Source organism: Durio zibethinus, chromosome 18, assembly GCF_047325235.1.
Source record: "Durio zibethinus cultivar Kanyao isolate XHJ-2024 chromosome 18, ASM4732523v1, whole genome shotgun sequence".
Classification (NCBI taxonomy): domain Eukaryota; kingdom Viridiplantae; phylum Streptophyta; class Magnoliopsida; order Malvales; family Malvaceae; genus Durio; species Durio zibethinus.
This window is the reverse complement of record NC_143179.1, coordinates 19,185,357-19,213,131: the sequence shown is the minus strand read 5'-3', so window position 1 is coordinate 19,213,131 and position 27,775 is coordinate 19,185,357. Positions and strand designations below refer to the sequence as shown.

The window sequence follows — 27,775 nt, the reverse complement described above, 5'->3', positions numbered from 1 at the left end:
TTGATATATGTAATAAACATGAATATAAAAATTGGATAGTCTAAAATTAAAGAAAAACTTAAAAAGAAATATATATATATATATATATATTCTTATTGAACATATGCTATATATAACATTAATTCTCAAATTTAAAAAACATAACAAATGAAAATTTATATAATTTTAATTGATCTTCTCATAATCAAATATCAAGATTCGCCACTGTTGCAATGGAAACAATGGTATATCAATCCCTAGGGTGGCTTAGTTTTTGATTATCATCGTCGGAGCACTGAACGAGAATGCTTGAACAAATTGTTAAGAGGCTGGCTTCCTAGGACTTTACGCAAAAGATTCTTCACTCTCTCTGTCAACTGCTTCATTAATTAAGTGATCATTTTCCTTATTAGTTACCATTTACCAATAAGAAATCGCAATTAATTATTGACTGAACTTGGAATTTAAGGTCATTTAATCACAAGGTGACATTTAGTATGTTTGAATTTAAATATCAGTATTTGTGATTTTTTTTTTATTTCAGGTGAAGGCTTTTTTAAAAAAATATTATTGACAAATTAACATGTAATTAAGATAGGCGTTAAGTAGTAAAACCTTTCCCAAGCCAGCCCTTGTGCAGGGTACTGTTCTTTGATATCCAAGAGAAGTTGGAGGAGATTTCCTGCTAGTTTCATCCCTGCATGTCAATTTTCCTACTGCTTCTACTTCTTGTCGTTCTTGTCGTGGGGCTGTACCAACTGTAATTCAATATGCTAGGCAGGCTTGATTCCCAACATCATAATAACCCATAGCTTTAAACAATTTTTTTAAATTCTAAAAGAGAAAGTTATCAAGATAAAAGTTGAAGGAATTCATTGTTGAATGTTTCAGGACATACCAAAAAGAGCACAGTTGCACAATGCTTTAGAACCTCCAAATTCGTTCGAAAATCATCCAGGCTCTTGTTTAAGGAACTTATATATAAAACCATGCATGATTATGTTCATTTTCCTTCTGTTCCTTTTCTTTTCTCATTTGTTCAACAACATTTTCAATGATTATATTCATTTCCCATACCTGTGCTTTTGCTGAGCAAGCCCAAAGGAAGCAGCTAAGCTTGCCATCCGCATGAAGTGCAATTAGATCAGGACAATAATTTTAAACATTACAGGAAAAGAATATTCAAAGTCAGCCTCAAAGAAATTGAAATTCTAGGGGACATGTCTCAAAATTGACTAAATTTCTGATATTATTCTTACAAATAACAAGGTTGATATGAATTTTACCTTCATATTTCCAGCTCTACTGCCAAATTTCTTAGTCAAGAACCCCAAAGAATCAATGGTCCCAACAGATACAGGAGCAGGCCTACCAATCTCAGCAAAGGCCTCCTTAATACGAGCACAATCGAATCTCTGAATGTTATGGCCTGCCATATCCTACAATATTAAAAATTCTGAATACTTTGTCAGCAACTTCCTCAAATTCAGGTGCATTGACAACAACTCCTCTAGTAATCCCATCACATCGACTAGACCTCAATGCAACAGCTGAAAAGTCCTTAGGCCTTATCAGGGTACCATAACTCTCCAGCTCAACGAGCTTCCTTGTACAAACCACAATTGCACCAAACTCCAATGCCCAGAAAAAACACAATTTCTGCTGACCCTTCTTGCCGTGGAATAAAAGCCTCCGTTTCAAGTTACTATCAATAAGTTTTTTGGCAATATTCATTGACATTGTCATCGTGATAAAAATGAAGCAAGTTGGGAAAGAAAGGGAGGTAATGCATGGTGGAAGAAGAGAATTCTTGGCATTAGAGATTGATTGTCATGTAGTTCAAGTCAATAGTTTTAGGCTTTGGATGAAGGATTAAAGTTATGCAGGAATATTATCTTGGAGCAGAAACCTTTAGGCTGCAAACTTTCGGGACAAGTTCCAGATTTCCTCTCCGATTGAAAGATTGTTGGAACATATCAAGCAAGCTCGTTTGGAAAGGGAATTTATTCCTTGGAATGCTAGATCTGGTTACCCTGGACAGAAATATTCCTTTGGAACATTCTGATCTCATAACCATGGAATTATAAGACAGCATACAATATGGAAAGTAAACATGAGTTATTGTTTTAGATAACATATGGAAAGCAAATAAAAAGTTGAATGACAAAATGGAAACGTTAGCATGGCATGTTTACAAAGAAACAGCTGCCATTTTATGAATTTAGTATGGCCTGATACAGCTGGACGTGTCAGTTTATGAATTTACTTATAAATTACCTATGACTAACAATGTTTGGAAATGCAATAAATAGAAAGAAGAAATCAAGGATGGATGTTTCTTCGGATTGGAGGTCATGCTGTTGATGCTGCACTGGCAGCTGCCATTTTCTTGGCTATTATAAGCCCAACATCAAGTGGCATATATAGATGGAGTTTTCATGCTACTCACAGAAGCTAATAGGAAGACACAAGAATTTTATATGAGAGAAACAGCTCCAGCGAAAGAAAATTATATAATTGGGCCAAAATCTCAGGCTAGAAATGAACAAGCATTTAGAATTTCATTAGCTTAGACATGCATGTATTTTCGACCTTCAAACGCATGAGCATGAAGTCATATTTTCTCTATCAAACCCGTAGGGACTCTACCTTTGAAATTGAAAGGAAAATGCAGGACAATCATACAAAAGAACAAATCAACCAAGAAAACCCAGAATTTTATTCGAAAAACTTATTAAAAATTAAAAATTTCAAATTACAAAATAAAGTACAACAACTAAAATATGCTGCATGACATTTGACAATTCATCCGTGTTAAAATGGAACAGCAGGCCTCAGGGAGATAAGTGCTTTCTTAATTCTCTCAAAAGCAGTTTGTAAGGTGGTGAGGGATGCTGCATATGATATACGAATGCAGCTATCGTCCCCAAATGCATCTCCAGGGACTAGCGCAACCTGTCGATCAGTAGAAGCAGTATTTGATGTTTGATCTTCAATATTAAACAGAATATTCAGGCAACATCATCAAAATTTCAAACTATTGATGAAACACATAGCCTAGCCCTTCTCAATCAGTTTAAAAAGAAGAGTACTGAGGCAGCATCCAATGAAGAATACCTGAGCCATGTCCAGGAGGTATCGACAAAGTGACTTTGAATTTTCAATTTTACCAAAACCTTCAGCTTCTATTCCATAGTAAGAACTGAAATCAATGAAGAGATAGAAAGCTCCCTGCAAGGCAGAAGTAATGCAAGCAAGAAGTATGTTATATGAAAAAATAATATATCATAACATTGAAGAAAAAGCAAAGTACAAAAACAAGGTTTTTTTTTTTTTCATAAATACATCGGGTTTAGTTTTACTGGATAAGTGATTTTAGACCAATACTAGTACCTGAGGTTCCGATATCTTAACACCTTCCAATTCCCCAAAGCTTTTAACCAAGAAATCTCGCCTTTGCCTGAATGCTTTCACCCTGGTGGAAACTGCTTGCCCACCAGCATAGCCCAAGCCTAATGCAGCAACTCCTGCTTTTTGCGCTATACTACTAGCTCCTGAAGTGGCCTGAAAAATATAACCAATGAGAGGTCTCGTTTGCAGTATATTGATTACAAGTATACCTCTAACAGAGAGATTAGTGTTTTTTATGTATAATACATAAGTGCACTGATAGATACATCAGCCTATCGGCACTAATTTGTTGGGAATATTGACTCAAATCCCATAAGAGATTTGTTTGGGATTTGTTAGAGATTTGTTTGAGATTTGTCAGATATTGCTTGATGGACAAGAAGACTTGCAAAAGAAGAATTCTAAAAGAAAGAGGATTCTTAATAGGCAAGTTTGACTTACAAGAGAAGAATTCTAAGAGGAAAGGATTCTTAATGGGCAAGTTTGCATGGTTATAAATAGGTGAAGTCTCTATAGGGTTAGGTATGAGAAAAAGACGTAAGAGAGTTGTAGGGTTTTGTAGGATAGACACCCCATAGGAGTATTGGGGCTCTACGTCTTATGGGTATGTGTGTTTGTTTGTGAGTGGACTAGAGGAAACTGAGAGGGTCCACATAGGTGTGATGTATGGGAACATATGGGTATGTGTTTGGTTGTGTTGAAAGGGTGCACAAAAGTTTGGGTTTGTGTTTGTTTGGGTTGAGAATACTTCATAGGACTAGAGGAGATTGAGAGTGTCTTATGAGTATTGATTGTTGAGTGAGGTTGATGATATGATGTATGTTTGTAATTCTCTACAACTAGTGGATCTTGTTTTTCATCCGTGGATGTAGGTCAGTTGGATCGAACCACGTTAAATTGTTGTCTCTTGTGTGTTTTATTTATTGTTTGATTTCGCTTCCGCTGGTGTGATTGGATTGGAGGCTTTTATCCCAACATAATTGACATTTTAGTATTGTATTGCCTTAACTGTAGGGAATCGGTAATCTGAATCCTTCTTAATATATCAGTTTCAATTGGTTAAACATATGCACATGCTTAGAAGTGAAAATGTAGCACAGTCATCTCAAACTTATTCCTTTAATAATCATTGTTCTTCTTTACTTCAATATTTACAAACCAAGATAGACAACACTTGGTCATTATGTTAGTTAATAGCATAAGTTTTTACTTTTGAGTTTTCCAAACACAAACAATTTCAGTTTTCCAAGCACAGTCCAACAATCTTATTCTCATGATATCCCAGGACACTTCTAACCCCACCTCCCACCCTAATTTGGTTCAAAACATTCTTTTCACTCATTGCTTTCTAGCTCGAAATTATAAGTGTCAAAGCGTACTCAATATTTGATAACATTTGGTAAACATATGGTTCAATATTTCAATTGAATTCGTTAATCACAATCATATACAAGCTCATCCAATGGCATCTTCAACCCTCAAGCAAAAGACCGTGACTCAAACTTGTATAGATGTGCATGATGTTTTAACAGTTACTCGTCTCACTGAGCAAATTAGCAATCACATCCTACATTGTTCATTTTGTTGAACCGCGCTAACTGCTATCCTATTTGTTCAAATTTAAGTACAAAGAGAATGAACCGAATTAAAATGAGTCTAGGATAAAATTGGTTTCAAACCCCTTTAGCATCTTGGAGTATTATAAAAAATTATAAACATTGACTAACTTGAACAAGTGTAGGAATTAGGAAGTTCAAAAAGCATCTACGTGGAGATGACTAAATATGACTGGTATACTTTTCAAGATAAATATGCTTATGCCAATTGGCACTTTCTAAAGTATACAATGTGCATCACCAAGGAAATTGACGACTGCATCCCAAATTATTCATTTCTGTGAACAACATTGAAAGTTACTGCACTTGCTTAACTTTTTGTATGATGTAGGAACCAAATTAAAATGCATGTAGGTGAGATTAGTTTAAACCTCTTCAGCGGCCGGGCAATATTACCAAAAGTTCAAATATTGACTAACTTGTCCAAGTATAGTAAGTGCAAAGAAGGTGTTGGTGCCAAGCTCTGACACAAGGGTATTTTTGAAAGGACAAGAAAGGAAAGAGAGTGATTAGGTATAAAGACAGTGACTATTCTCTGCATTTACACTTCAACGTGCAAGTTAAAGAACAAAATGAAAGAGGTCAAAATGAGAGAAAAGTAAAGGGTTGAGAACATACGAAACCTAGAATGATGATGCTTGGATGTCTATATTTATAGATGAGAGGCAGATGACCAATAAGGGATAACAATGCCATGGCTGAGTTGATTTGGCACTGAACATTTCAAGCTGACTTATCTGAAATGCCCCTAGGTGTCTACCATGAGCCTTTAATGAGGAAAAAGACCATCATGCCTTTCGGACCACTAAATATCCCTAACATTTTGTCCCCTACTAAGCAGTTTGAGTATTAAACTATTGGGTTTGTGGTTGACCAGCTTAAAAAAGACCATGAAAAATCCGATCTCATATGGTCGAGGTTAGTGTGAAGGCTAGCATAAAGGGATTATTTGTTGTTTAGTTCAACTTGAGGTGCTTTAATGTATGTTAACCTGATATGAGTTTGATTTTACATGTGTGCTTTGGGTAAAATCTATGGCCAATTTGAAAGTTGCCAAGGTGTTTTTTATTTGCAATGATCTAAGGTCAAGATGAGAGGTTTAGAAGGGTTGAAGAGTTTGTCTGGCTAATATGAGACTTAAACATTTTTCAGAAGCTTGAACTTGAATCTTTGTTTAAACTTTAGTGATAAACTGACCGTCGATTTATCAGACCATTTTGACCTAGGGACTCGTCTAGTCTAGCTAGCCTGATCGGGTTAAGTGGTTGAGGTCATTTTAAATAAAAAGAGAGGTAGTTTAGGTAACAAAAATTAGATTGAAGAAGGCAAAAAGATGTTCTCTAACAATGCTCTAACATGTATCACAATCTAGATTGTTCATTTAATCTGAGGTATGACTATATAAAAGGCTATTGAGGCATTCATTTTTCACCTTTTTACTTTATTGCTCTCCATCTGACTTAAACTTTTTGACCTTAAAAACTTTTTATCTTTCATGACCTTATAGTTCTTTTTTTTCATCCTTTCTCTCTATTTTCCTCGCTATGTGTTCTCTTTACAATGTCTTTTAACTTTAGTTTTAGAAAAGCTAAGAGTTTTAGAATAGAGCTTAGGGGAGGTCAGCATGGTATGATAACGACCATTTAGTCTCACCAATCATTAAAAGTCAGGACTATCATAAGATGGCCTACTGGCTCAACCCTATGTCTAAAGAATGGTAATGACAAATTGTTGAGAATGCTTAGACAAGAAGATAGCGGGTCATGAACACGAAAGAGCTGTGTGCTTAGATAGATTTTGATTTAAAAAGTTTACCTCTATTTTTTATTTCTCAGGTTAGTACATCTTCTATAGTCAACCTTTTCTCATTTTCAGTTATTCCTTTTATGGGGTCCAGCCTGATCAAATTTTTTTTTTCTTTTGTTCCCCTTTCTATAAGTGTTGATGTTATTTTTTCTATTTCTCTTTGGTTAACCCTTTCTTTTCCTAAGGAGTTTCTTTTTTCGCCCTCTTCCTTCGAGGTCATAGTGCACTTCATCACTGTTCCAGCTTAGAATCTTACTCTTACTCAAAAGTTTAAATCTTTTGATAGTAAAGGCTCTAACGATGAAAGTTCTAAGAAAAAAAAAAGAGAGGGATACCCTGATTAAGGAAGGTGATAACGAGAAGAGGAATTCCTCAGAGCAAGATGAGTTAGTCGAGGTTCATGTATATACCCCTTGCGACCTAGGCATGATCCTAAAGAACATGATTAAGGAACTAAAATGTAGGGCCAATTCTGAGGGTTACCCTAATATGTGTTTAGCTTATCACATCTGCATTCTGATAATGAATTTTTATTTTCCCAAAAAGAAATACAGTATACTAACGCTAAACTCTTCAGATCGGATCATAAATTAAGTAGAGCAACATCGGCTCTAGGTATATTAAGATTCTTTTATGGCCAGTATGAGATTTCCATTTCATTCTTTATTATTTTAATTTTTAATTATTATAATTTAACACTCACCCAGCTCACCCCTAACTTAATATGGTATATAGTAGGTTTTATTATTTTTTGTCAACATTTAGATTTTATTCCTGACTTTCTTTTATTCAAGAAATTTTTTTCTATTAAAAGACACCCCAGTGATAGGAGGTGGTATAAGTCACAACTTGACCTAATAAAAAGATATTTACTGACTACTTAAGCTCCATCAAGAATTGGAAGCTACTTTTCCTCTACCTCTACAAACAAAAAAAAAATAAAGATAATGAGACCAAGGTCGAGGCTTAGAAGGTAATAAATGAGTCTGGCAATTTTGTAGATATGCCTATTGCTCTATCCATCTTAAACCTCTTAAATCAGGATAAAATAATAGAGTACACCTGTATGGAGAGCTCATCATAGATGCTTATGAGTTAACCTCTCTCAAAGTAGTAAATAAGATGAAATACTTGGGTAGGTATGAGGTAACCTCATAGGATCTTTGTTTTATTTTATTTTTTTCTCTAACTTTCAGTTTGGTTTTATAGAGATGGCTACCAACAAAAACTTTGATTTTTTTCCCTTTTTCAACATGAGCCTAGGGCCAAGAAAGCCCAAAGTGAAAAGATTTAGCTTGGTGCCTCATATCGAAAAAGGAATAAGGTCATTAACCTTTTAATAAATAAGTAGCCAAGCTTTTCAGCTCAGAACCCTGCTATTAGCAAAAGGTACAAATCCACAGCCCATTGGGAATTCTTCTTAACATTCCCCTCTTCTTGCCAAGAAGCTCAAGACCAACGCCTCATATATCAATTTGAAAAATTCAGAGTCTAAAGTTTCGAGACCCATCTCGAAAAGAGTATGCACCAGTCTCTAATTTTCTCCCACTAATAACCTTTTGGAGAGCTCCCAAGTGTAGACACCCCAATCTGTTTGGGGTTCTACTTGAGTTTAATTTTGTTAATAAAAATAAAAAATAAAAAAATCTGGCAGGTTGAGTTTGTGTGAAATTACATGTGTGGATTGAAGAGTTTAAATTAACTTAAAATTTGTAGTTAAAACTAAAAGAGGATTAAAACCCTTTTTGGTTTAGGATTCTTTGAATTTAAAACCCTATAAATACATGCCTATAAAGAAGAAAAGACATACAAAAAATAGAGATCAAAGAAAGATACATAAAGATTAGAGGAAAAAGTACTCAAAGGCAGTAGAGAGTATGGGAATTTTTGAAAAGTTTTTTAAGTTAAAAAGAAGATTTTTTTTTGAAAATTTTTTGATAAAATTTTAGTTTTCGATTAAATTTTTTGGTGCTTTAGCTCCATTTAAATCATCAGTTCTATTTTACTTTAGCTCAGTTTTCCCCTTATTTCTTATTTTGTTATTTTTCTAAGTGTTAGCTCATCTTATACAATTTACCAAAAACTCTTTTCTAAGCCTATTGACAACACCTAGCAAGCTTTCCACCATGCTTACCTAGTTATGGCCTACCTACTCAAGGCCAAAAAGGACATTACTGTCCTGGGCGAGAAACATAAGAAAATCTATGATTTTTTGGGCAGTCTGAGGTCCAACCTTAATGCTTTCTATATAAAAGAGGCCAGACAAAGAAAGAAGATCAATAAACTGATGACCAAGTTGAAAAACGTGCATATTGAAAAGGTTTTAACAAAGTCCATGAAAGAACAAGCCGAGTTGAAACTTAGTGATGCTCAAGTTGAAATGGCAAAATCAAGGTCCAAGCTTAAAGTTAGGCTGAATAAGAAAGAAGAGCTCAAACAAAAAATCATCAAGGAGTTTAAAGCCTCAAGAAAATTCCTTAGGCTCCAAGGAAAATATCCTCAGTACCTTTAAGCTAGCAAAAGATGAAGCGTAGTTTAAATTCATCGACTTCAACCTTGACCTTTATGATATTGACCTATATAATATCAAATCGAGGCCTCATCCACACTATTCTGATGAGGAAATGGGAGAGGATGAGGATGAAGACATAGAATTAGATGCCAAATTTGAGGTTACCTTGGGCCCCAAGGTAAATAAGTGATCGGTCGATGTTGTTGTTGCTATTGATAGAGGTGCTGATGCTGTTGTTATTGATCAAAAGGTGCTGATGTTGCTGCTGCTGATGCTTAAGACGTTTTTTTTTTGTTAATTTTTGTATATTTTTGTTCAAAAACGAGGTCAAATTTTTTATTGTGACCTTAGGTTAAATCACTCTTCAAAACTTCTGTCATTTGATAATTTTTTGTATTGACCCACTAATCTCATTGAGAAGTAGAATATTTTGCTTCAAGTTTTAGTTTGGTTTCACCTCATTTTACCAATTTAATTTAATTTTTTAAGTTTGAGGTCGAACAACTATTCACGAGAAAACCTCGTGGCTTAAGTTGGTAAACTCAGCACAAACGATTCAAAATAACTGATCTAACAATTAATTTAATCTAAAAATAATCCAATGTTTCACATTGACTCAAATAGACCTATCAATTTCAAACATGACATGAAAACAATATGAAAAAAATCGTATGTGTTTTAAAAAATTATGTTTCACGTTTATTCGTGTTAATACGAATTTCAACACAACACAATTCATTCATATATATGTTGACATGTCTAAATATGTGACACGATACGAATGATACATTTAATTAAATCTTGTCATACGAGTAAATATTTAACATGTTTAACAGATTTAACACATTTTTTATACTTATTTTAATTTAATATAAACATATAAAGATTATTTAAATTTTTAATCTTTTAATTAGATACTTAATTAGCTATTTAATATCATATAAAAATTATTTTAAACATTTAATTATAATACTTATTTAATAATTATTATAAAACTATTTTTTATATTAATAATATACATACAATATTAATATTAATATTAATATTAATATTAATATTAATCCTATACATTATTATTTTATTCTCTAATCTTTAGTAGTTTATCATTTTAAATTTCATACTAAAAATTAATATAGTTATGTAATATAAAGTAAAATTAAAAAATATATATTAATTACAAATTAAATGAGCATTAATTTTTTTAATAAGTATGTTCTTTTTTATATTATTAGTATGTTAAATTTATTAAGTTGTAAATGATAGATAGTTTAATTATTTGTTATTTTAATCGTGTTCTTGTATATATTTGTATTCTTTGTATCTATTTGTATATATCCATATTAGTTATGTCTATTCATATATATCTATATTATTCATGTTTAGTTGCCGTGTTTAAGCAAATTAATTGTATACGTGTTAATCATGTCGTGTCACATGTAACAAGTATATTAAACATGTCATGTTTATATTTAGGATTTAAATACATTTTATAATTCATCTCATTAAACATGTTAAATACAACACGAGACATGGCAAAGAAACATGAATTCTCAAGTCTAGGTTTAAGTGAGCCTGAATCCTTATTGCTCCAAATTAACTTTAGAATCCATCTTAAAACAAGTCTTAGGTCAAATTATGTTAAGTCGGTCACATCCTGAACTTAAGAATTACAAAAAATGCAAGTCTCAGGTTGGATTTAGTCGATGTTATATTAGGTCAAGCAAAATTTGAGACTCACAGTAGACATAATCATCATGGCTTGATTTAGTAATTTTTTTATTAGAAGTGTGGGCTTAGTTATGTTCAAGTTATTAATAGTACATTTTTAAATTATTTGTGTTCCATGTCCTTGGTAAGGGACTAGCGTTCATGTCCTATAATCTATAAGTCGCATCATGGATGACCTCTTTAATGACATAAGGCCCTGCCTAAGTCAGAGCTACCTTGCCAACTTGGTCATCAACTTTAAAGGCTTTAATTTTTTTAAGTATTAGGTCGTCCTTCTTGATGTTTTTATGTCGGATTCTCTTGTTGTAATAGTTGCATGCCCTTTGTTAACAAGCTACTATTCGAGTTAGGGCCATATCCCTTTGCTTTTCAACTAAATCTAAATCGGCTCTTAGGGCCTTTTTATTTCTTTTTTTGGGCCCTAGTTCGACTCCTAACTTCAGAAGGTCGATCCCTACAGGTACCACAGTCTCTAGTAAAGACCTTCGTGGTTATCTTTAAGGTTTATAATACTCTAAGGAGTTCATCAGCCCACTTGCCCTTCGCCTCATCTAGTCTCTTCTTCAAGGCCTCTAATATCATTTTATTAGTGGCCTCCGTTTGTCCATTAGATTGAAGTTGGGTGATTGACATGAATCTTAAATCAATATAAAGGTTGAAACACCATCCTTGAACCTCAAAATTTTGAATTGTTTGCCATTATTCATAATTATGGACTGAAGTAGGCCAAACTTGCAGACTATATTCTTTTATAGAAATTTCTCAACCTGAGACTCCGTTGTAATAGCTAAGGCCTTGACCTCAAGCCATTTAGTGAAGTAATATATTGCTACTAAGATAAATCTCCTTAGGCTTATGGCCAGGGGAATGGTTTGAGAATATTTATTCTCTATTACATGAAGGGCCAAAGATTGATGATGAGAGTGAGCTTGATTAACAAGAGGTGCTACACATGAGCAAATCTCTGGCATTTTTTACTTTTTTTCACTAAGTCAATCGTATCTTATCTGATGGTGGGCCAATAATAGCTCTACCTTAGTATCTTGTAAGTAAGCAATCGAGGTCTAAGGTGATTCCCTCATATCCTTTCATGGATTTCCATTAAGATATAGTTTGCTTCTTTGTCGTCCACACATCTTAGGTAGGGTAGACTGAAAGATCATTTATATAATTTTTCATTCATCATTGTGTACTAAAAAGCTTTCCTCATAAAGGCTTTAACTAGGATCTTTTCCTCAGATAGCTCTCTCATAGTTAGGTATGCCTTGATCAAGGTCATCCAAGTTCTTTTTTCCTTAATCCGTCTAGCCAGTTTCTCCTTGGTGCTTCTTTACATTAATTTTTCCACTAAAACTTGGCTTGAGTTTTTTGAAATTATCCTTAAGGCCAGTTTGGATAGAGAATCTGCTAGTAAGTTTTTAAACCTTAATATTTTTTTTACCTCAACTTTTTGGAAGAAAGTGACAGGGTTCAATGCTTTGTTTAAGTTTTTTTGAATTCTTTCTTCTCGAGCTCTGAACTCATTGTTTACCTGTATACTGTTATATACTTAACATTTAGCTTGGCTACTAGTCTTAGGCTAGCTAGTAGTGCTTTATACTTGACCTTATTATTTGATGCCTTAAATTTAAAATTTAGGGCATATTGATACCGCAGGCCTTCAAGGGTGATCAAGATAAGGTCAACTCCACTACTGTGCTAGTAATCGATCCATAAAAAAAAAGCTTTCATATTTCTTTTTTTATGTTTTCCTCATTTTTCTCAGGTTGTTCAGTAGAATGAACTGACATCAGCTTTATGATAAAGTCTACCAGTACTTGGGATTTCAAGGCTGACCTGAGATTAGAATAAGCCAACGTCAACTCTATAATAAAGTCTGCTAGTACTTAAGATTTCATGATCGACTTGAGAGTATATATAGGTTAAATTCACTAAGCTCTATTACCTACTTGATTAATCTTCTCAATAACTTTGGCTTCTGTAAAACCTACCTGAATGATTGGTCAATCAATACATAGACCATGTGAGCTTAGAAGTATGGCCTAAGTTTTTTAGCCAATGTAACAACCGTGTAAGCTAATTTTTCTATTTTATTATAGTTTATCTCTAATCCCATTAGCACCTTACTCGTAAAATAGACTGACATCTATTTCTCTTCTTCTTTATAGATTGAAACCAAGTTGACAGCCTGGTCAGTGGTGGCTAGATATAGATAAAAGGTCTCATCGAACCTCAATTTGAAAAGGATATGTGGAAAATATAGGAACTCTTTAAGCTCATCGAATGTTTTTTGACATTGAAGGATTCACTTGAAGTTAAAAATATTTCTAAAGATTTTGAAAAATGGTAGACATTGCTCTATTGATCTGGATATAAACCTGTTCAGTCTATTCTTCCAATTAACCTTCATATTTTTTTCATTAAAGGTAGTGCTTTCATGTCTAAGATTGCTTGAACCTTCTCTATGTTCGTTTTTATCCCTCTTTTGTTGATCATATAGTTGAGAAATTTATCGAACATGACTCCAAAGATGACTTACTTAGGTTAAGTTTCATGTTGTATTTTTTCAAGGTGTCAAAGGTTTTTTCGAGGTCTTTCAAGTGCTCAATCGAGCTCTTACATTTTGCTATCATGTTTTTCATATATACCTTCATATTACAACTAATATGATTTTTAAAGACCTTGTTGACTAATCTTTGGTAGGTCACCCTTGTATTTTTTAAGTTAAAAGGCATCACTTTGTAACAGTAAAAGCCTTTCTCAGTGATGAAAGTCATTTTTTTTCATCATCTTTCAACATTTTAATTTGGTTATAGTTAGAGTAGGCATTCATGAAGTTAAAAAGATCATGCTCGACACTATCATCCACAACATGATCTATATGGAGAGAGAAAAACTATTTTTGAATATACTTTATTAAGACTAGTAAAATCGATGTATATTTTTTATTTTTCATTGTGCTTCTTAACCATATCACATTGGCTATCCATTTAAAGTAGTGGACCTCCCTAATGAAGCCTACTTGTAATAGCTTATCGACCTCTTTCTCGATTATTTTTTATCTTTTCAGGGTAAATGTCATCTTTTTTTACTGAACTAGTTTCATATCTAAATTGGTATACTACCTATAAGCCATTACCTCGATATTAATTTCAAACATATCGAACGATGTCCAAGTGAATAGATTGGTATTATTTTTTATAAATTGAATTAACTGTTCTTTGTGTTCAAGTTTAATTCCAATTTGCATGTGTTTTTCAAAAATATTCTCCCAAAACGGTATAAACACAAGGTCTTCTGTTGACTCAAGTCAATTCTCATCTAAATTAGGTATTTAGTCAATTATTTCTTTCTGTTCAGTTAGATCATAACCATTTTTTATGAAGATAGATCCTGACATAATGATTAGTATGTTATTGATAAGTGATTAAAAAGTATGACAAATATAATGTATGTATTTTTCATTTTGGTTTCCTTTTTGGTTGGCATGTCCTAATAACGTGTAAATTTTTATGTTAGCTTAAGAGCTCGGCCAACTTTAAGATCTATTCAAAAGTTTAAAAAATGAAACAAAAATGTATTTTTTATAGGAGCTCAAAAGCTTAAAGTGGCTTAAAAACGCGCTTTCATTGAGTCTATTTTATATTATAGGTTACTTTTATTTTCTTGCTTCTTCTTAGCTTTTATTGTCTGCTTTTCCTTATTAACCTTTTTGACCTTATCTAAATTGCCAATTTACTTCCCAATCCTTTCCTTCATTGTTGTGACATAACATTTTCATGCCATGGGCTATTCTCTCCTTACCTTTCTAACCTCATAAGGCATTGGAAACTTTATTTTTAGATGGGTAGTTGAGCCTATAAGCCGTATAATAGATTTGTTAGGTTGGTCCAATATCATATTATAGGTAGATAGGATGGCTACAGTCATAAACTATATTACTAACATAACTATCATCAGTTCTATCCTTAAAAAGATCGATAATTTGGTAGTATCTTTCACTGCTGCCTATTCATTCCCAAATTTGATTAGGGTCATGGTGATCCATTGCAATTAATCTTTCTTGATTCCTATTTTTTTTCATGGTGGCATGGTATAGAATGTCGATTGAGCTTTCATTATCAAACAAGATTCTCTTGACAATGTAATTATACACCACTGCTGTGATCACTATGGCATCATCATGAGGATATTGAATTTAAGTATTCCAAATTGAATAAGATTGGCTCATCTTTTTAGTCATTCTTTTTCTTTGTTGAAAAGATGATGGCCATAATTATGCCTTGATTAGACTTTTTTTTTGTCAAAGTAAAGCGTCTTTTAGTAATCATGTTAATTACCTTAGTAATTGGTCTGTTATTGTCAGCTTAGCCTTTCTCCTATCTTTATTCATCTATCCAAACTTCTTCTATCTTGTTTTCCTCTAGTTTACCTTCTTTATCCCTTATGGGTTCTCTTTGATCTCGTTTGTAGTTTGATCTATTTTACCCTTGCTTTCGTTGGTCTATAAACCTTTTCGGCTAACCTCTTTTAATCAAATCTTTAATCTTGTTTTTAAGGTCGATAAAATCTTTAATGTTGTGACTTATGTGTTAGTGGAAGGTACATCTTTTAGTTATATCCCTTTTTGTATTCTACCTTAGTGGCTTTGACCATCTACGCTTTATATTTCTCTTAATTTGCATTAGACTCCTCTCTCATAAAGTATTCAATACGATATAGTTTTCTCTTCGTTGGAAATTTTGGCCCTATATTGTCTCCCTTTTAGGGGAATATTATAGAAATTCTTATCTTTTTTACGATCGAAGAAGAGAGATGAGTCTTTTTCACCTCAACTATTCTTTATTATAGCTTCAATATTTATATATTTTTTAGCTACGTGTAGGACATCGACCAAAGTTTTAGTTGGCTCTAAGGATAAGGTCAGCTTGAGCTGGTACTCTTTATCATTGAGTTCACTTATTAGGACCACTATAACTACCATTTGTTTTAGTTTTTAACCTGTAAAGCTTTCACTTTAAAACGCATGGCATAATTCTTGTAAGATTCATTCTAGCCTTGTAAGATTCATTCTTCAACTGTTCACAAATTGAGATAGAAAAAAGTGGCCGAGCTCTTTAAACGTCATGGTTAACTTTGACTTTAAACTGCTATAGCAAGATCGAACTGTGCCCTTGAGGGTAGTAGTAAGGTCTTTATACATCAAAGCTTTATCTATACCTTACATCATTATATTAGTTTTATAAAGTTTTAAATAATCAAAGGGATCAAAATTATAATTATAAGTTTATAAGGTCAACATTTTGAATCCCTTTGAAGGTATAACTCTATCGATTTTTTCAGTGAAGGACAAGGTCTTTAAGAATTTGAGTCTGTCATTGAAAGTTATCACCTTCACTGTTAGGTTTTTTTCCATGGCTTGCTTTTGACCTTTTAAGTCTTTATTTGATTGGGGTTTCAAGTCAGTTTGTTTTTATTTTTAGGTTGTAACATGTGTTGGGTTATGGCTTGATAATGGCAAATGGCTAAAATATCATGCTTTTTTTCCCTGGAGGCCATGGAGGCTTATACTTTTTCATAGCTTGATTACCTTTCCACGAATTACCAGTTAAGGGTGACTAGGTCAGGCACCTTTGAGGTCTGTGGTAGGGTTATAGTCTATAATATTTGCTTAAGAGTAATATTTGCTTAAGAGCTTATATCTACTCAGTTAGAGCTTGAAACTACTCTATGGTTGAACTAATCTATTGTAAGGTAGGTTGATCCGAATGCTGGTTATTGTATGTTTTTGTTCTGGCCAAGATGACTGTCTTTTCTTTCTCTAGAGCTCTCTTCTTAGGTAGTATTGTCTTATGCTTGGTTGACGAATAGAAAACCCCTACCTGGTACACCAAATGTTGGTATCGAGCTTCAATATGAAGGTATTCCTAAAAAGATAAAAAAAAAATCAGTTAGATGAAAAGGCAGGGAGTGTTTCCTACATTTACACTTTAATGTGCAAGTCAAATATCATAATGAAAGAAGTTGAAAAGAGAGAAGAATAAAGGGTTGAGACCAAATGAAACTTGGGATGATAATGTCAAAATGTCTATATTTATATATAAGAGGCAAGGGACCAATGAGAGACAATAATGACATGGCCAAGCTAACATGGCACTGAATGTGTCAGGTCAAGTGAGCTCATATGTTTGAAATACTCTTAGTTGTCTACCAAGAGCCTCTAATGAAAAAAAAAGACTATTATGCCCTTTAGATCACTAAACACCCCCAACAAAAGGCTACTTAGAAATGAAAAAATCTCAAAATGGTATAAGCCTCAATAAACAACATTAGTGCAAGCACGTTCAGAAAATTTATCAATATTTGTCAATATAGAAGATTTAAGAGTTAGTTAAGGAATAACATCAAATTCCTTAACTTTAAGGATAAGATCTAGTTTTTATTATTTGGAATTTTTTATCTTCTTGTTATCTTTTTTAAGTTTAAAATTTTTATCTTTTTGTTATCTGGTTTAGTCTATTTATTTTGTAGTTATTTTTTACGAAAATAAAAAAGAAAATAAATTTTTGATTCTCAAAACCTAATATGGTATCAAAGCTAAAGGGTTGAGTCTAAATTAAAAAATTTTAAGATAGCAAAAACTACCATGATCGAAGCCACCAAAGATTTAATAACTTTTACGAATGATGTGGATAGCACTCAGACTATCTCCTTTACACCTTTTCAATAGATTTATTATATCAATTTGAATTCTTCTCTTCAATTAATCATTCATAAATTGAATGGTAAGAATTACCTAAAGTGGGCCCAGTGTGTAAAACTGGTGATTAATGACAAAAGAACACTTGGCCATTTAATCAAAGAAGTAAAGAAACCAATAATAAATGATTCAATGTTGAAAACATGGAGGTTTAAAAATTTCATGATAATTGCTTGGCTTATCAATCTTATAGAATCTACAATTGGGACACTACTATCCATCCGAGAAGTTTTTCTCTGAAGTACAAAGAGAGAAGGCCAAACATAAGATGATGTTGAATGGAGAATACTGACTAAATATTGATGCAGAAAGCTTTGCTCTTGTATTAAAAAGACCTGCCTAAGAAGAAGATAGAAGAAACACAAAAAGGTCGTGGTGTGATCACTGTAAAAAAGCATGGCACACTCGAGAAACATGTTGGAAATTGCATGGAAAGCCTCAAAACTAGAAGAAACAAACTAGTGGAGATAATAAAGCTTTCTAGGTGTCCAAGACTGATAAAAGAAACAAATCGCTTCGAAAATGCTTTCTTTCACCAAGAATCAATTAGAGCATTTATACAAATTTTTTCAATCTCTCTCTTTTTATGTATACTTTAATCTATCTCCACCTTATTCATTTGCCTAAAAAGGTAACTACCTCACAACAACTTTAGTTAATGTCAATTCCACTTCTTATTATCCTTGAATCATTGATTTTGGTGCAACTGATCATATGACTAGATGTAGAGACCCATACTTAATCGACGAGATATTATCCACTTTAACCTGAAGGTCTTACAATTTTATCTCATAAAAGACTCCTTATAGATTTTGGTTTAAATCTTCACATATATATTAAATCATATTCACACATTCTTTCAATGTGAGATTGTGGGTGTCATAATACTCTGATACTATTTGTAGAAACCAACACACAGCCTGCGATACGCCTTTTATGGGACAAAACTATTAGGTCAAAGGGAATAATACTTCACAAGGGTGTCACTGTGGCAGGTAGGTTGATCTGTGACACCGGATGAGTAGGTGCCCGGGTCCCGAAGTCGCCCGAGCCTGAAGGCTGTGTCTCGACCTGTGACAAGTGGTATCAGAGTCAGCTCTGAAAGTACTAACGATGTGCCACTGAGGACAGTGGTCCTCCGTTGAAATGGGAGAGGATGTCAGGATCCTGGAGTGAAGTAAAAAATCTCACATCGACTGTGTACTAGAGTGAGCCATGAAATATAAGGGTTCACACAGCTTCTTCCTTATGAAGCGCTTTTTGTGGGACAAACCTTAAGGCCAGAGAGGTCAAAATGGACAATACCTCACAAGAGTATGAACCATGGTAAGTAAGCTGATATGAAACGTGGAATGAGTGGATGCTCGGGTCCTGGAGCTGCGTAGGCTTGGAGGTTGAGTCTCGACTTGTGACAAGTGATTGTCCACTTTAACCTGAAGGTCTTATGTTTTTGTCCCAAAAAAAATACCTCACAGATTTATATTTAAATCTCTATATATATATCAAACCATATCCACTCATTTTTTCAATATGGAATTGAGGGTGTCATAATACTCTGATACCATTTGTAAATATCAGCACCTAATCTGCAAGGTATTATCTATTTTAACTTGAAGGTTTCACAATTTTGTTTTATAAAAGGTACTGAATAGATTTGGGTTTAGATCTCTACATATATATCAAATTGTATCTACATATTCTTTTAATATGGGATTAGGGGCATCACAATCTCTCTTTTAAAATGTGAGTCGAGGCCAACCACAGGACTAAGATCATACCAGATGTTAAGATTCTAAAGGTAGCTCCCTACCACGTAGCATTTAGTGACTCATGATGTATCACTTAATTTTCGTCGATCGGTGATAGTTTTGATACCATTTATGGAGACTCACAATTAACCTACAAGGTATTATCTATTTTAACCTGAAAGTCTTATGGTTTTGTTTCATAACAGACGTTTCATAGATTTGGATTTAGATCTTTACATATATATATATATCAATTCATATCCATACATTCTTCCAATATGAGATTAGAGGTGTCACACCGAAACTTCCATTCTGTTTTCTTCTTATAATACTTGTCCAGGGAATAAAAAAATCAAAATGATTGATAGATCTTTTTTAGCTATCAGTAGAAAAGGGTCCATGGTTCTTTCATCTTCTTTTACACTCTATAATGTTCTTCATGCTCCTAATTTGTCATGTAATATATTGTCTGTTAGCAAATTAGTTCATGATCAAAACTGCCAAGTTAATTTTTTTCTTTTCTAAATGTGAATTTTAGGATTTGAACTCAGGAAAGATGATTAGCAGTGCTAGACAAAGTGGAAGACTTTACTTCTTTAAAGAAGGAACTGACTTGAAAAGATAACCTCAATGTATTTGTCTCAAATCTATTTTTGTTGCTAATGATAATGAAATTTTTTTATGGCATTTTAGGCTAGGGCATCCAAGTTTTCAGTATTTAACATATTATTTGCAAAATTATTCATCAATAAGAATCCATCTTCATTTTAGTGTGAAATTTGTGAACTAGCAAAACACCACCGTGCATCATTCCCCTTACAGCCATATAAAGTATCAAGACCTTTTTCTATAATTCATAGTGATGTATGGGAATTGTCTAGAACTTCTACACTTTCAGGAAAAAAATGGTTTATCACTTTCATTAATAATCATACTCACATGTCTTAGGTATATTTACTGAAAGAAAAGTCTAAACATGTTTTTCAAGTTTTTCATAAAATGGTAGTGGCTCGATTTCAAACAAATATTCAAATTTTTTGAAGTGATAATAGGAAGGAATATTTTAATAAAATTTTGGGAAATATTTTGAGAAAATGGTATTGTCCACCAAAGTTCTTGTAATGACACACCTCAATAAAACGAAGTGGCTGAAAGAAAAAAAAAAATCCTTTTAAGGTTGCTAGATCTTTAATATTTACAGCTAATGTTCCTAAATATTTGTAGAGGGGAGGCTATTCTTACAGCCACTTGTTTAATCAATAAGATGCTATCAAAGATATTACATTTTCAAACTCTTTCAAATTTGTTCAAAAAATATTTCCAACATCAAGGATTTTGGTCAATATTCCTCTAAAACTTTTTGTTGTATTGCATTTGTTCACATTTACAATCATAATAGGGGAAAACTTGATCCAAGAGCAAAAAAATATGTTTTTGTTGGTTATTCTCCGACACAAAAAGAATACAAATGTTTTTATCCCTTTTCAAAAAGGATATTTGTTACTATAGATGTCACTTTTTTCAAAAAAAAAAAAAAAAAAAAGATTTTAATCATTTGCAGGGGAAAGTGACAGCGAAGATTCTGTCTTTGACCTCCAAATTGAAATGCCACCTGTGTTGTCTATCCTAAATTCAAAGATACTTGCAAACCCTACTTCAGAAATACCTAAGATTACCATGGAAACAAATATGTTACATGCTGAAAACAATGCACAGCTACCTATTGTGTCATCAAAAAATCACCTAAAACTGGAAATGTGTGAAAAATCAAGTAAAAAACCAAATGAGTTCAATGTCTATTCAAGAAAGAATCCTGATCAAAGAAAAAAGTAGTCAACTTTGTAGCAATCCTAGGAGTATGATCTGAGAACATATCAAATTTCTATCAATCCTCTAGGTAAATCCGTAACTGAGTCAAGTTCCTTTAAGCCTGATTCCCAAATTAAGCTTGTTAATGATTTAGATGTTCCAATTGCTCTTAGTAAAGGTGCTAGAGAATGTACTAAATGTGCCTTGTCTAATTTTGCATCATATGAAAAGTATTTCCCTTTTTTCTTGCATTTACTTCTCAATTATCTGTCATAGACATTCCTAAAAATGTACAGGATGCTCTTAAAGTTCCTAAATGGAAGGAAGTTGTTCTTGAAGAGATGAAAGCTCTTGAGAAGAATAAGACTTGCGAAGTAATGAGTTTGCCTGAAGAAGAATCCACAGTAGGCTGTAAATGGGTATTTACAGTGAAATACAATTCTAATGGCTCCTAAGAAAGATATAAAACTCAACTAGTAACGAAAGGATTTACTTAGACATATGGTATTGACCACTCAAAAACATTCGTTCCAGTGGCTAAACTAAACACAATGAGAGTGCTATTATCAATTATTGCAAATTTGGACTAGCAATTGCAATAATTGGATGTAAAAAAATGTATTTCTCAATAAAGATCTAAAAGAGGAAGTTTATATGGATTCTTTTTGGGGCCTCACTGAAAAATTTGGATCAAAGGTGTGCAAGCCAAATAAGTTATTATATGGACTTAAACAATCACTGAGAGCATGATTTGATAAATTCACTCAATCAGTAAAGAAACAAGGTTACATTCGGGGGCAAGCTGAGGATACCTTGTTCATGAAATTTTCACTTGAAGGGAAAATAACAGTGTTAATTGTCCATGTGGATGATATTATTTTTACTGAAGATGACTTGCTCAAAAAATAAAATAAAATAAAAAGGCTAAAACAGGTTCCAGCTTTGGAATTTGAAATTAAGCACTTGGGATCATTGAGGTACTTTCTTGGAATAGAAGTTGCCCGGTCCAAGAAGGGCATAACTGTCTCACAATGAAAGTACTTTTTTGATCTCTTAAAAGAAACAAGTATGAGTGGCTACAGACCAACTGATACACTCATAGAATACAACTTAAAGTGAGGAAAAAGTGACAATGGAACACCTGTTGATGCAAAGCGATATCAGAAGTTAGTAGGCAAACTGATATATTTGTCACAGACTCGACCAAGCATCGGCTTTGCAGTCAATTTAGTGAGTCAATCCATGCATTGTCCATATGAAAAGCATCTTGAAGCTGTTTAGAAGATTTTAAAGTAATTAAAGAGCAATCCAGATTAAGGATTATTATTCAAGAAAAGTGACCAAGTTGAAGTTTATATAATGTTGATTGGGCTACATCAATCATTGATAAAAGATCTACCTCTAGATATTGTACATTAATTTGGGGTAACTTGGTTACTTGGAGAAGCAAAAAACAAAGTGCGGTGGAATAAAGCAGCACTAAAGCAAAGTTTAGAGCTATGGCGCATGGAATTTGTGAGATATTGTAGTTGAAACGTGTCTTAGAAGAACTAAGGAGGCCTAACACATTTCCTATGAGATTGTATTGTGACAATAAAGTAGCCATCAGTATTATACGCAATCTAGTATAGAATGATAAAACAAAGCATGTAGAGATTGATAGGCATTTCGTAAAGGAGAGACTTGAGGCTAGTGCTATATGCTTTTTGTTTGTTCTTACAACGCAACAAATAGCAGACATACTTACCAAGAGGCTTCCAAGGACTAACTTTGAGTATTTCTTGTCAGCACGTTGGGAATGATAGACATTCACAGACCACCTTGAGGGGTAGCGTAAAAGATTTAAGAGTTAGTTAAGGAATAAAGTCAAATTTCTTATCTTTAGGGATAAGTTCCAGTTCTTATCATTTTGATTTTTTTTATCTTTTTGTTATCTTTTTAAGTTTGAATTTTTTATCTTTTTGTTATCTGATTTAATCTATTTATTTTGTAGTTGTTTTCTATGAAAATAAGAGAGAAGATGAATTTATGATTCTCAAAAACTGACAGTCAGAGATACGTAGCAACCACATTTGCAGTCCTAATATACCACGGCAACCGTACAACCAATCCAACAAAAAGTGCCATATTTTCCTATCACTTTATATAAGACTAGCCACAAAATTCATTTGATCTCCAAGAAAAGTTCTTTCCGGGGTTAATAGCTTTAAACAAAATTTTATTATTGGCAAATGCAATAGTATTGCTGCACTAATGCATGCTGCATGCAGTTTGCTCAACAGAAAATGCAAGTGACGGGTATAATGCCACATACCTGACTCTGGATTTTATTACATGCTGCAACAAAGTGCTTAGGTCCAGCTATATATCCGAGTCGCCAACCAGTCATTGCAAAAGCCTACAAATGTCACCTTCAAATTGTCAATCCTCAAAATGACCGCTAAAGGACTACACCGAGTTAAGCATGGAAAATTTATCAATTAAATAGAACGGAATACTTAATCAAGGTTTAAATGCAATTGCTTTACCTTGGAAAAGCCATTAACTGTTAGAGTCCGTTCCCACATGCCTGGCAATGATGCAAAGCTCGTGTGAGTTGCCGGTGCATAAATTATGTGTTCGTATGTTTCATCAGATAGCACCTGAATAAGCGAACAACAGCAAGCTCAGTGTTTGAATATCAGCATAGCCTATGTCTAAGAGTTCATGCTATGTACAAGTACCAGAAGCCTGGGATGTTTTGCTACAATTTCTGCAATTGTTTCAAGCAGTTTGTTAGAGTAAACAGATCCAGTTGGGTTGGATGGAGAACATAGAATCAACAGTCTTGACTTGTCAGTGATTTTAGACTCAAGGAACTTTGGATCCAATAGAAAATTTTCAGAAATGAGTGTCGGAAGAATAACAGGTCTCGCATCAGCCAGCCTTGCCATTTCTGGGTAACTCACCCAATATGGAGCGGGAATTATTACCTGAAATAAATGATGGGCTCATATTAATTCAGCCCTTATCACTCTACTTAAAATCACTGAAAACATGATTAATGTTACCTAAATAAGGTTCCTTGCAGATATATACATTTGGACGGAAGATCTAAGCACAAACAGGAAATGGAAATTCTAGCATGCAGGAAAATATTCCAATATTTATTTATTTATTTTTAGAAAATTTACTTTCTTCTTTATTTAGTCGATTTTAATTAACTTGCTTTTCTACCCGAGCCATTCTTGGAAGCTAGGCTAATACTTGTTTTGTGACAGAGAACATAGTTGAAAGATCTTTCTTATCGCTTCATGCCAGGTATTTCACATCCATTGTCTAGATTTGTAGAGTAGCAACTTAAAGTTCAATTTTTATGGTGTAACTGAAAATTTTGATAGCATAATGGAAGGAGAAATTTGGTCTCCGACTTTCATTACAAAGCGGTGGATGGTACATCAATAATCTCTAATTTGAGAACTGAATCTTTAATCAATTTAATAGATTAACAAATACGACCGAACATTCTTGTAAAAAGAAAATGGACGTAGTTTTGAACAATGAAAAGAAGTTGAGTTGACAATGGTTGAGTTTGTAAACATGAATTTCATGGGGTATTTGAATTTGGTTAATTGTCCAAATTATACTGATGGATGCAATCAATGTATGAATACGATCTATATACCTACATAGTTAATATACAGGGCTAGAAGGTGCCTTCGAAATTCTTAGACGAGAATACAGTTTTCAAACTCACCTCAAATGTTCTTTATTTCAAAAACGGTGGCATGTGAATCTAACCTTTCTTACATATTCTCAAATTCTGTTAGCACAATTTACCTAACAAATTAAATTCAACTGTACAATTTCCTATTCATGTTCTCAAACACAAAAAATATCAATTGCTTTCCTCAACACAAGCTCAACTGAGAGGACAAATTAAGAAGTCATGCAGTGCCTTTGTGTCCGAATTTTATTCTTAGTCTGATGGTGCAATGAATTCAATGGAAAGGATTCCAGATTCCCAAGAATATTCTCTCAATTCAAAGGTAACTAATTATGTCATCACTAGAAAGTCCATAGCTCTATGAACTTCTATGATTTGATCAAAGATTGTTAGAAAGAGACCATGATAAGTAGGCATGACTCGAAATCGGATGGAAGAAGGAAATTGACCTACAGCAGTAATTTTACAGTTAGGTTAAAAAAAGATTGTTGAAATAAAAAACTTCACCTCATCCCCTGGAGAACAAACCGCAAGAAACGCTTGAAGGGAACTCTGCTTAGCACTATTACTGACCAAAATTTGATCAGGTGTATAAGAGATCCCATTCTCCTCTGCAACAAATTAAAAGGAAATAAGTAAAAAAAAAAAAAAAAGAGAAAAAAAAACGTAAAGTCCTTGCCACATCTGACCTCAAAGGCAAACAAGCTTCAAATTTTACTCTTATTAAAAGAGAAAAGCGCTTGCATAGCAGTACACTAACCTTTTAGCTTATGACAAATTGCCGTACGAAGTTCCATAGTACCTGCATTGGGTGTGTACCTTGTGTAACCTTCACGAATTGCATTTATCCCAGCCTTACTTTTTAGAAATGGCAAAAATATAATAAATTAAAATACATCTTAATAGAACAACAGACTCAAAACTAAAAGATGATATAACTTAAAACAGAAAATTACAACTGGGATTAGAAAAGAAAGGTACCTCTGCTATAATGGCTGGTGTATCAAAATCAGATTCTCCGGTAGCTAATCGAATAACGGGGACACCAGCCTGTTGAAGAGCAATTGCATGATCAGTTAGAGCCACTGTCTTTGAAGGCTTCACAGAGTTAACTCTGGGGCTCAAAGAGATATCAACTTTCACTTGCTCAAAGCCGCTGCTCTCTGCCTTCGACTTTGCACTTATTCTAGATGACTGTTGTCTAGAAGTCTCAACAGATCTGCCAAGAAGTACATATAATAAGACAATGAAATTCACTTATATATCAGGCGCTTCTTTCTCCTTTTCAGAGATTTTTGGCAATCAGACTCTTGAGACTAGTTTTCTGTTACTTACACGCAAATGACAAATGCTTGTAGAATATTTATGGCCTAATGAAATTTTAATCTTTAAAATTTAGATGCCATTGCTTCTGCCGATCATGTCACAAATGGAAGTTTCTAAAATAGTTATAGCAACTATAATGAATCAGTTGAAGGAAAGAGGTTAACAGAAATAAGAATGTTTCTCCTTACATTTCCATAAAAGGACAACAAAACATGAAATCATTTCAATAACAATTTGTCCATTCTCCAAAAGTATTAGTCATAACCAACCTACTCTTTCAACTGCTGAAAAGCCAATAATACTATAAAGGGCCTAAACTAACATCTCGCTTGTATTAATTCCCTGCGGCTATAGGGTCATAAACAATCTCTCAAAAGGATTGATCCATGTTTGACCACATTATCACAAATGATTTTGACATAGCAATGCATACGAAAAAACATCCTGAATCAAATCTGATTTGACATGAGTGCATGACACCTTCATAATTCAAACCCAAGAGTATCCTACTGATAAGCATAGGAGGAATCCGATTGACGACCGAGAAACAAATTTGTGCGTTTTCTTCAATAAACTGAATAGATTATAGAGTTTGTTAAAAGCAATCGTAACCTAAAATTTGTCCCTAAGAACCAACTAAAAGAGAAGTGTTAAAAATAATAAAAGATCAGAAAGAGACTGACTTTAGGGAGAGATTGGAATGAGAAAAAGGGAAAGAAACGGAAACGGAGGGCTTGGAGTTGGAGACTGAATTTGATCCTAAAAATTGGGAGCTGAAACCAACACGGGGAATGCTTGTTGAAGTATGAAGAGAATTTTCCATTTGGATGAGGAGACTTAAAGTTTAAGGAATATCATGGAATTTGGCCTAGCGTTGGACCCTCTTCTTTCTCAGTTACATTAAATAAAAGCACTCCAAAACCACTTAAAAATGGAAGAAAACTAAAGTCAACTGGGCAAGGGGGGTGGTGGGAGCTTCGAGCCCGAAGGCATTAATATTTTTGTTACCGACAAGTGGTTCAATTGATCATCACTTGTTTCCTTCAAAAAAATTTTAAATTCGAATTTTATCAATAATTATTTATTTGAATTATTATAAATTTATAACGTGCAATCATTTATTATACGATATATTTTATCTTAATTTAATGATTAAATAATTTTTTTATCTTTAAATTTTTTTATCAAAAAAATATTTTTTTGTTAAAAAAATTTATATTTAATATATTATAAAATATGAATATATAAACTTTTAAACATCATCAATAAATTAAATAATATTATTTTATTAATAACTATTAATTTTTAAATAAATATATAAAACATATTTTTTAAAAAAATTATTTATTGATGTATTCCCTTTAAAATGATGAT

The 27,775-nt window shown here is 33.2% G+C and overlaps 1 protein-coding gene and 1 pseudogene across 1 annotated transcript; both read right to left on the bottom strand.

The window, feature by feature from the left end:
- Positions 1 to 528: 528 nt before the first annotated feature.
- Positions 529 to 2,462, bottom strand: LOC111301017 (protein NEN4-like; annotated as a pseudogene).
- Positions 2,463 to 2,564: 102 nt separating this feature from the next.
- Positions 2,565 to 27,224, bottom strand: LOC111301016 (bifunctional aspartate aminotransferase and glutamate/aspartate-prephenate aminotransferase-like). Its single transcript, XM_089748149.1, has 12 exons — positions 27,123 to 27,224; positions 26,843 to 26,975; positions 26,057 to 26,331; positions 25,836 to 25,929; positions 25,583 to 25,686; positions 24,093 to 24,341; positions 23,898 to 24,011; positions 23,684 to 23,767; positions 16,935 to 16,979; positions 3,373 to 3,543; positions 3,097 to 3,210; positions 2,565 to 2,934 (listed from the first exon to the last, which is right to left on the bottom strand). Exons 1-12 carry the CDS (start codon positions 27,222 to 27,224, stop codon positions 2,794 to 2,796), a joined length of 1,626 nt encoding a protein of 541 aa, XP_089604275.1. The 3' UTR covers positions 2,565 to 2,793.
- Between the last annotated feature and the right edge of the window lie 551 nt (positions 27,225 to 27,775).